Source organism: Pterocles gutturalis, unplaced genomic scaffold (assembly GCF_000699245.1).
Source record: "Pterocles gutturalis isolate BGI_N339 unplaced genomic scaffold, ASM69924v1 scaffold10417, whole genome shotgun sequence".
Lineage (NCBI taxonomy): Eukaryota > Metazoa > Chordata > Aves > Pterocliformes > Pteroclidae > Pterocles > Pterocles gutturalis.
In genome coordinates this window covers 16,856-27,433 of record NW_010115375.1, presented here as the reverse complement: position 1 = coordinate 27,433, position 10,578 = coordinate 16,856, and the positions used below count along the sequence as shown (strand labels likewise).

Below are 10,578 nucleotides of genomic sequence, written 5' to 3'. Positions count from 1 at the left end.
TTACAGCAGCTTCCAGTGCTGGAAAGGGGCTACAGGAGAGGTGGGGAGGGACTTTTTACAAGGGCATGTAGATGAGGGGTAATGGATTTAAACTGGAGGAGGGCAGATTTAGACTAGATATTGCAAAGAAATTTTTCACTGTGAGGGTGGTGAGGCAATGGCCCAGGTTGCCCAGAGAAGCTGTGGATGCCCCATCCCTGGAGGGGTTCAAGGCCAGGCTGGATGAGGCTTTGAGCAAACTGGGCTAGTGGGAGGTGTCCCTGCCCATGGCTGGGGGGTTGGAACTGGATGATCTCTAAGGTCCCTTCCAACCCAAACCATTCTGTGATTCTATGATTTATTCCAGAAACAAAAGTACACCAGAATAAAGTAATCTTTGGAAGTCTACACACTATTCTTTGCATCATCAATGTAGTACAAAACATAGAAAACAGGCAGGGGTAGCATTACCTTCATGTTTTTCTAGTGCTTGTACGACATTAGGCATTTGATTAATAGCCTGATACATTCGATAACAGTCCTGTAAGTTTGCTGCTTGTCTCTGAAATCTCTTTGCCAGACGGTTAAGATCGGGGAAGCGACGCAAGAGATCTTCTTGAAGGCACTGACGTAGTTCTGGATCTACCACAAAAGCTTCAACCAAATTCAACCTAAAAAGTTCATAAGAATAATTAGCATGGCATGGTTTATAATTCTTTTATGTCACTAATTAGAATGAAAATATTTATCTGTCAGTTTCTATCTATCCTTTCTCTATGGCTGTATCCATTGGCCAGCTTCCCTGATAAAAGAACAAATGAAACTAGGACAACGCATGAGCTGGGAAAGCAAGGATATTTAGCCTATGTCATGCTTCTGAAGTTTTTAACAGTTGGGGTATCTAACAAATAGCATTGGAGTGAAACTGTTTTGAGTGCAAATGCCATCACCTGTTCTGCCATCACCTGTTCTGTAGGTATGTTGAAGTTCAGAATTAACTCTGCAATTAATCCTTTCTCTGCACCATAAAAGAAGTCATCCTAGTCTATGAAATAACAGATATTAAGTAGAAAAAAAACCTACACTGTAGGAAAAAAACCACTCTTGGCAGAGTTTAGCTGCCTGTGGTCAAAGCCAACATTGACACTGTGCAGCTGTGCAACCCTGGATCACAAAATCAGAATCCTTGAGCATGGAAGGCACCTCTACACACTGACTACTCAAGCCCTTTGCTCAAAGTAAGGTCAACTAGAGCCAGCTGCCCAGGACTGCATCCAGTCACATTTTGGATATCCCCAAGGATGGCCTCAGTATCAACCCCTCAGCTACACCACTAGTGACTGCCCTCTAGCTGGACTTTATGGCGCTGACCACAATCCTCTGAGCCTGGCAGTTCAGCTAATTTTCAGTCCACTTCATCAGATGTAATGGAAGACAGGGACAAAAGCCTGTTAAAGTCAAGATAAACAATATTCACTGCTCTCCCCTTATCCAACAAGCTAGCCAATTTGTTGTAGAAGGCTACCAGGTCGGTAGCCCCACTAGAACGTAAGAGGACTTCCATAGATTTCTTGCTTTCTTTTTTGCACCAGCTGACATTGTCATTTTTACATATTTTGCATTACTTTGCAGTGCAGTTAAAGGAAGTCAGATATCATTGATTTTGGAATGCCAGAGAGTTCATTGTTCTTTGGTCACACTTCAGGAATACGAAGGAAGAACTCTGCCCCTTTCAGAGCCCTCCACACATGATACGGTTAATCGTATTAAAATGCCATCTCTCAATACCTTGGCTTCAGCAGGGAAGTTAATTTCATTTAGAGACATGCAAGCAGAGAAAGGACAGCTTTCACCACATTATTTCTACTGTGTTACTTACTGGCAGAAAAATGCATCAGTTTCAATAACAGGAACATTTGCATTTGCAAACTGCACTGGGAATGACAATTTTTTTTTTTTTGGTCATTTTGAACGCAGTAATCTCTACATTGCACCATGCAGTGCTCTGCAGAACAAGCTGGAGACTTGGAACAGTACACAGAGGTTAGCATGGTACACTGCCTCAGCTAATTAGTAAAGACAGTCACCCAAGAAACAAAGGCTTTGTCTAAGGTAAGACAAGAGCTAGAGACCCCTGGACAGGTAGAAGTACATTTCTATATATAAAAAAATCAAAAGGAATATCCTTCTGTTGCAGAAAGTGTTCCACTCACACCACTCCGGTGAACCTTCTGTATTCTACAAAACAAAATAAATGAAAAAGACAAGAGAAGAACCCTACCTCGACATTTATCCATGCAACTATTGACTTAATAAGTTTAAGGATTTACATTGCTGACCCACAATGGTGCTTTATTTCCAAAAAGGATAGGAAACATGGGGAATCTCTAAAAGGTACATTAAAGTTTCAGCATGTATATGGAGTCTGTGAGAAGTAGACAGGAATATACTTAAGATATCTACTGCAAGAACGCAGAACAAGATTTGTATAAGTAACATCATAATAGCCAAATAATTTCCAATTCTGATCTCTGTTGGTGTTTCTGAGCACAATTTCTAGATTTCAGGTTTCTGACAAATGCTTTGGAGAAATAACAAGAATTACATGATTCTGTCACAGCAGATACATTGCCATCTTTATTAAAAATCCCTACGATTTACCTAGCAGAACTGATTTAAGACTCGCATCACAAACTTTTCTCAAAAGCACCAGCAGCAACTGATGAACAAACATAATTTATAAGGACCAGATTTTTTTTAATATTCAAAACAAAACAATGCACCACAGACACCCAATACAACTGCTTAACGGCCTAAATAGAAGCCTGCTAACCAAATGTCTGCCTACTTTCCCAGGAGGATTACAGGAGGAATAAATCCCATCTGCAGATCTTCCCCTCAAAGTATCTTCAGCCCTGTCAGAGCTTATTGAAACTAGGGGCAGGATCTGCCAACTTGTTCCTCCTCTTTGTAGGAAACATGTAACTTGGTCATTTTTAGTCCTGTAATCTGGAAACAATTCGTTTGTCAAAAACAAGACAGGATTCACTGAAAACTTACAACAAAGCATACCCATACGTTCTTACTGTTACCCTGCTTGGTCTTCAGCAGTTATGGTCACGGCAAACACACACAAGAGGTCGCACTATTGTAATGGTATGTCCTCTCACTTCCCAGGTGGTGTGCAGGATTTGTACACCTATTTATTACTTCTTGATCATCAAAACATAACTACACATCAATCCATAAAGAGGCAGTAGTCACAAGTACCTTCATATTTTCTTACTTGCAAAGCTGCATGAAATTTTAGTTTAAAACACTCTTTTTTCACTCAATAGAAGTACTCTGAAGGAAACAACACACACATTTGGAAGGCTTATCCAATTATAAAAGTGAATTTTAATCTAGAAAAATACTACTCTTGCCTGGGGTAGGAAACCAGGCTTTGGTGGTTTTATCCAACCTGCCTAAGCTACAGACTACTCCATTACTTCCACATTAAAATTTCCAGTATAAAAAAATATTTTCTCCAATTTTGATGACCAATTTCAAACATGCAAAAATGAGCAAATTTCAAGTTTATCTTCTATATTAGATCCCATGTTGCTTTCCGATAGCTTATGTTTCAGGCCAGAGCATTTAGTTTCTCTTCCAAGAGGTCCTTACACAACCAATAATCCTGACAGTCACATACACATGGAATCACTTCTTGAAACTTACTAAATTTTGCACTTGGAAAAGACCAACAGTTTCTGTAATGCTACAGGACCTTATATTTAAAGCCCAACTGCACAGAGACTTGCCTCCAACCTGACACACAGATGCCCAGCACCCTTTCTCAATCCACAAAGCTCTGTAGGACACAGGCAGGTTACTTCCCTTCTTTCTGCACACACTGCTTTATACTTAGTCTCATTAAAATCCAACTCAGCCCTGTTCCATCCAATCAGTCGGGCTGGTTTGGTTTTCATTAAAAGTTTGGTCCTTACTTGTCTCACTATAAAAGTGTCGGTACCTTACTAGCCAGCTGCTAACCTGATCATTAGAGAACATCTCAAGTGTAGCTTCTAGCTGCAGAGCTTACCTTTGCTTTTTTTTTTTTTTTGCTTTTGCCTCTTACACAAACAAACCCTTCCCACAACTCCCTCAGCTTGTTCAGCAGCCTCTTGGATAAGAACTTGTCAAAGGCATTCTGAAAGCTCTAATTTATTCTTTTTTTTCCCCTCCTTTGTCCACAACAATGACAAGTTCAAAGAGTTCTCAGATCAGCACAATACAATTTTCCTCTGCCAAAAACCATGCTAATTAGACTAACATCTCATGACCTTCCTAGTACTGTTCTATCTTCCTCCCCCCCATATTTGCCAACCACGAATATAAGGTTGACAGGTTTGTGTTCATGCCACATTTTGCATAACAATTTCCTGTATGGTAAGAATACTTACAAGGTTGCCAAACAGAAAGGGCTACGTGAAGATAACACAACTATAAGCCATGCCTAATGCTCACAAGTAATAATGAAATAAAATGACGGGTTGTTTTTAATATAAAGCTCAACTGATGAAACAAAAAAAAAGAATATACAAAAAGAAACAAATAAAAAAAATACAAGTGTAATCAAACAACAGCTGACAACATTGGATAACTTGTTTCTGCCACACAGCCTTTGAAAGGGAAAGGAAAATAAGGCAAAACTTTCCACCAGAGATCTAAGGCAGCGCAGTCAACAGAAACAGTTATAACTACTGAAACCTCACCTGAAGATAAATAAAAATCTTTGTTTCAAGGCAGTTATTTCAATTTGCAAATTAAACCACAAAAAAAAGCAAACAAAATTTCAGCTAATATAACTGAAAACCAACAAAGGCATTTTCTTGAACTTGGAAATTATAACACCCTGCCCCTTTTTCTCCCCTGCTATTCAAAACCCCGGCTGTTCATCAGCTTTGAATTCTGTGCAATAACAAGTACCACGAGGCTTAGTGTGCTGAGAGTGAGAGTGAGCGCAAGCACACGCGCCCACCCATCTCCAAGTTTTTGTTGGATATTCTGGAATCCAACTGAAAGAACTGCATCCTTTCCCATCTTTTATTCTTTTAAGAGGCATCTCTTGGACCTACTTCTAACAGACAAAAGACTAATACTCCACACCAAAAAAAGGGAACAAAAATCTGTTTTTGAGATAATAAACGGCACACACTTTTCCAAGTATCATCACAATGCTTCCGTTCCACCAAGGTTTACATCTAATTTGACATCAGAAAAGATTGCTTTTTCCTTTGGTACATCTATGAAGCATTTTTCATCACGATTTTAAGGTTATTGCACTCAATATTGCCACAAGACAGACGTTCTCAGGAGGCTTTAATTGTATTTCTAGGCTTTTATAGAGCTACAGAAGTTTAAGTTAACAGGAAAACATTAATCAAGCCTGATTCGTATACAGATTTCATGGAAGGATTAAAAGAATGACATCTATAGAAATAATACCTAAACTAACGAATTAAAACAAGAGACCAGAATTAGAATGATTAGAATATTTTTAATGCCTGAGCAGGATCAGCCAGCACAAAACAACCTAACAAACCAGTGAGCAGTACAACAAGCTAAGTTATAAAGCACCCAGGTTTCAATCTCTCGTTCACCGATGTCCCACAAAACCCTGGGCAGTTCTGCGCCAATCCGTGCACACAGGCAGAAGAACATTTCCTTTAAGCACCTCTGCTCAGAAAAAGGATTATTTTTTTATCATATTATGAAACTTCGATCCCCATATAATCAGTAATATATATATTTAATAATGAGTAATATATATAGAGAGAGAGTTACTACTACAGAGTAGTAAATTAAAATGCCGAATTCTGGTAGACATGTTCATGGGAAAAGCTGTACTAACTAAAAATTCCACATGACACATGGAAAAAAGTTAACATGGAAATCAAATTAAGAACACACTCTTTTACTGGAGAAGCTGCCTTACTTTTAAGATCTTAACGGTTGTAACTCCCCTGGCTACAGAACAGATGAGACTTCTGAAAAGCATACATTTGTATTCTCTGCCTGCTAAAAGGTTTCTATGACTGCAGAATAAGATCAACGTTTCTGTCCAACTGCTCAACTTGATTACAGAGAATTTTATCAGAGAAAAGCCACTTACAAAAGCAGCACATTAAGGACTGCTTTAAGGTACGCTAAGACTTTCACCTCACCACAAAAGTTTCAGAATATACACAGTTGTACCAGTTTAATTTCATATTTCCTTTATACAAAGGAAAGTGAAAAACACTTAATAATGTACCATTATTCTGGTTTCCCTTGGGTTTCTTTCAAACTCAGATCTCTTCTGTCGTGGTTTAGGCCGAGCCACCAAAGCACCATGCAGCCACTCCCTCACTCCCCCACCCTGGTGGGATGGGGAGGAAAATCAGAAGAACAAAACATAAAACCTCATTAGCTGAGACAAGGACAGGGAGGGATCACTCACCAACTATGGCTAAAGGCAAACCAGACTCGACTTCGGGGAAAAACTCAATTTGTTACCAATCAAACCAGAGTAGGATAATGAGAAATAGAACTACATCTTTAAAAGACACCTTCTGCCACTCATCCCTTCTTTCTGAGCTCAAAAAAACTTTGCTCCCAATTTCTCTACCTCCTCCCCTCCCAGCAGCACAGGGGGACAGGGAATGGGGATTGTGGTCCGTTCATCACACGCTATTTCTGCTGCTCCTTCCTCCTCAGGGGGAGGACTCCTCACACTCCTCCCCTGCTCCAGCATGGGGTCTCTCCCACAGGAGCCAGTCCTCCACGAACTTCTCCAGCATGAGTCCTTCCCACAGGCTGCAGTCCTCCACTGACTGCTCCAGCATGGGTCCCTTCCACAGGGTGCAGCCCTTCAGGAACAGAGTGCTCCAGCAAGGGCTTCCCACGGAGTCACAGACTCCTTCAGGCACAGCCACCTGCTCCAGAGTGGGATCTCTGCTCCACCGCCGACCTCTATGACTGCAGGTGGACAGCCTGCCATCTCACCAGGCTGCAGAGGAGTCTCTGCTCTGGCACACCTCCTCCCCCTCTTTTCTTCACTGACCTTGATGTCCACATAGTTGTTTCTCTCACATCCCACTCCTCTCTCAGCTGCTGTCTTTTTTTCCCCTCTTAACTATGTTCTCACAGAGGCGAATCCATGGTTGCTGAATGGCTCAGCCTCAGCCAGAGGTGGGTCCGACTGGGAGCTGGGGAAGCTTCCAGCAGCTTCTCCCAGGGGCCACTCCTGTAGCCCCTCTCTGCTACCGAAACCTTGCCACACAAACCCAAGAAACCTTCTTAATCCCAGGTAAACGAGGTAAATGAGCAGCTCATAGTATTGTTCCACAACACCTGTGTCCTATAATCATACACCAATCTCTATTGATCAACTATTCATCTTACATAGATTCTGCTAAATACAAAAAAAAAGTTCCTTAAAAGCAGCTAATTCTTTTACAGTCTGATACTGAGAATGACTTCAGCACACACCTTAGGAGCATAAAAATCACACTGACCATCCCAGATAATTTTGCCCAATACAATCATAGTTGTTACATGCATTTATAAAAATAAAATTCAAAATTTCTCAGGCAAGCACAAAGAAATAACAATGCAAGAGATCTAGACAACCCACACATGCTTTTGGAAGTGCTCAGTTAAGGAAAAAAAAACAACTTTGTTATGAAACTGGAGCAATCTCTGTAAACAATTTGAAATAAAAATAAAACCTGGGGAACAGGGAACCAGCAGCTTTAGCGAGAATAATACCATCAAAAGCCATTTTATTTTACTTGTATGCCACCAGCTTAGTATCACCATTCTCAGCCCTGCACTCAGCTCACACCAGACGCTGTGAGCAGACAGAAGTTGCTCAGATTTCTGGCAGCGAGCCTCCAGCTGGTGGCAATATTTACCCAAGCAGCAGGAGCAACCTTGCAGGGGACTCACCATAAGCACTGGTTCTTCCAGTACTTTGAAGACACAAGATATGAATCCAGGCTTTGTTTCACTGACAACTCTGAACATTGCTCTCTGGATGAATTGTATACCTCCCCCTCTAGCACATCTTAAACATGAGAGAGAATATTCCAAGCAACGGGTCAAAATCTTTCTGTTATTTTAATGAAACTGGTATAATTTGGCCCTACAATATCATTAGGGTTCAAAACCTTATGTTGAGTAAGTATCACAAGTTGGTCAGCATGAGTAAGCTCTCTTCTGGCTCTCCCAAATACGCATGCATGCACAAGGGCCTGTAGTTCAGAAACAGACAGCCCAAACAATTCCAACCGGCCTGTGCAAGAGGCTTATGCCCAGGTGAGCAAGGCTTCTTCCTACTCTGTCTATCAAACAAGCAGCCTGCACCTTCACATGTATTCCCCTCCACGCTAAACAGCTCAGGTTCTTCTGTTTCCCACCTGCTCTTGCCCAAACCATGCAACCTGTTATCACTTCTTCTTGGCATGACAGCACAAAGTTGGTTTTGTTTCCTCAGTTAAGAACATGCTACAAATGCTTCTGTAATATCAAATGACTTCACAGCTTCCCCCTCCGAAAACCACTGTTACAACCTAAAAAAATATATAAAAAAAAGAGCTAAACTAAAAGATACAGCTTGCTTAAATAACAAAACTTCCAAGACGGCAGTGAAGGAGTACAACAGTGTGAATACATCCATATTCAGAATTGAAAGAGCATTACTGTGTTGAGTGGGGGATGTGAAACAAAAGGCTTCTAGCAATGAAGAGATACTGTACAATAGGGCAGATTAACAGAAAGAGCAAACCAGAACAGCCACACAGTGATGCATCTTACAATTTATCTGTAATGTTTGCATTCTTAAAGACAATGCCATCATCCAAGTAAAATTATACCGATCCTTGAACTCTGATGATCCTCCTAGTTCCTCAAACGATTTTGCTATGATTCCCAGTTCTAGACTGAAAACAGAAAGTTTCAAAACTTTTCTTCTGCAGAAACAAAAACATTGTAGAGACCAACCATGACCTGGCTCACTGGTACGGCTGCTCTCGAGCCACTTTCCTCCCAGCACATATTTGTGCTTAGAAATGCCTCGATCCACATGCAGGACCTTGCACTTGTTGAACTTCACTAAATTTGCATGGGCCCACCTCTCCAGCCTGTCCAGGTCTCTCTGGATGGCATCCCTTCCCTCCAGCATGTCAACCGTGCCACACAGTTTGGCATTGTCAGTAAACTTGCTGAGGGTGCACTGAATCCCACTGTCGATGCCGCCAAAGTTGTTAAACAGCACCGGTCCCAGTACTGACCTCCAAGGAACACCAATTGTCACCGGTCTCCACTTGGACATAGAGCCATTGACCACAACTCTTTGCGTGCAACCATCCAGCCAATTCCTTATCCAGCAAGTGGTCCTTCTGTCAAATCCATGTCTCTCCAACTTAGAGACGAGCATGTCATGTGGGACTGTGTCAAAAGCTTTGCACAAGTCCAGGTAGATGATGTCAGTTGCCCTTCTCTTATCCACCAGCGCTGTGGCTCTGTTGTAGAAGGCCACCAAATCTGTCAGGCACGATTTTCCCTTGGTGAAGCTGTGTTGGTGGTCACCAACCACCTCCTTGTTTTCCATGTGCCTTAGCATAGCTTCCAGGAGGATTTGCTCCTGTAGCTGTGTTAGCTTTCCACCAGTGAGGCTCCCCTGAACTAGCCCGCTCAGTGGTGGCTCTGCCAGCAGTGGACGAGCCCAGTTATATCTCGATGTTGGCTTAAGCTGTCTAGGAAATTAAACCCTCAAGCTGCAGTCCCACAAACGCTTCCAACCTGGCAGAAACCGGCCACAGAAAGTGTGAGGTAGTACTGCTACCTGCTGCTCTTCTCCAGCCTGCCATACCTTCTCCCTCAAGTCAAAAGTGAACTTAATCAAGGGATCTCCAGGCTCTCAGGATGTATTTAGTACTAGAAAGTGGCCTTCATTCCACTGTTAGAGGGCAGGTCTTTCAATTGAAGTCACTACTACTGTCTTTTAATCTCAAATGTGTAAATTGAAGCAACCACGAATATGGTCACTATTTTTTGCACCTCTTTTGAAGTAGTCTCTTATAATAGAGTACAAGGTTTGAAGGGCAGCTGTCAACCTTAGGAGAGCCACAGAAATCATACTGCACACACTTCCAGAGCACTGGGTACACAAAGTGTGCCACTGAGCAGCTGGACAAAAGTGCTCCCCATCAGGCTCCCTGCTGTTTAACTGGAAAGATTAAACAACAAAAGAGACAAGCCACACCCAAACATCAGTCTCCTGCCTTCTCTAATTTTCCTAATTAGTCCCCCAACCATCCTACCATGAAAACAATACTGGATATTTGCAACCTCAGAATAGTCCACTTACAGATCAATTTTCTTCCTAATTAGTCCCCCAACCATCCTACCACGAAAACAATACTGGATATTTGCAACCTCAATAGTCCACTTACAGATCAATTTTTAAATTCAATAAATGCATTAATTCTTCAAAAAAATCAGACTTCACTCCTCTACATCAGTTACATTTACATGACATAAAATTAATATCTATCAGGGAAGTAACAGACT

General features: G+C 41.6%; 1 protein-coding gene across 1 annotated transcript in view; it reads right to left on the bottom strand.

Annotated features, from left to right (window-relative positions):
* MSH2 (mutS homolog 2) overlaps window positions 1-10,578 on the bottom strand; it is a gene marked incomplete at its 5' end in the record, with an annotated part of 51,143 nt that overhangs the window by 23,917 nt on the left and 16,648 nt on the right. Inside the window, one exon of the mRNA XM_010075160.1 lies at window positions 451-650. Coding sequence (XP_010073462.1) covers window positions 451-650 — 200 coding nt within the window. The remainder of the gene's footprint in view (window positions 1-450; window positions 651-10,578) is intronic.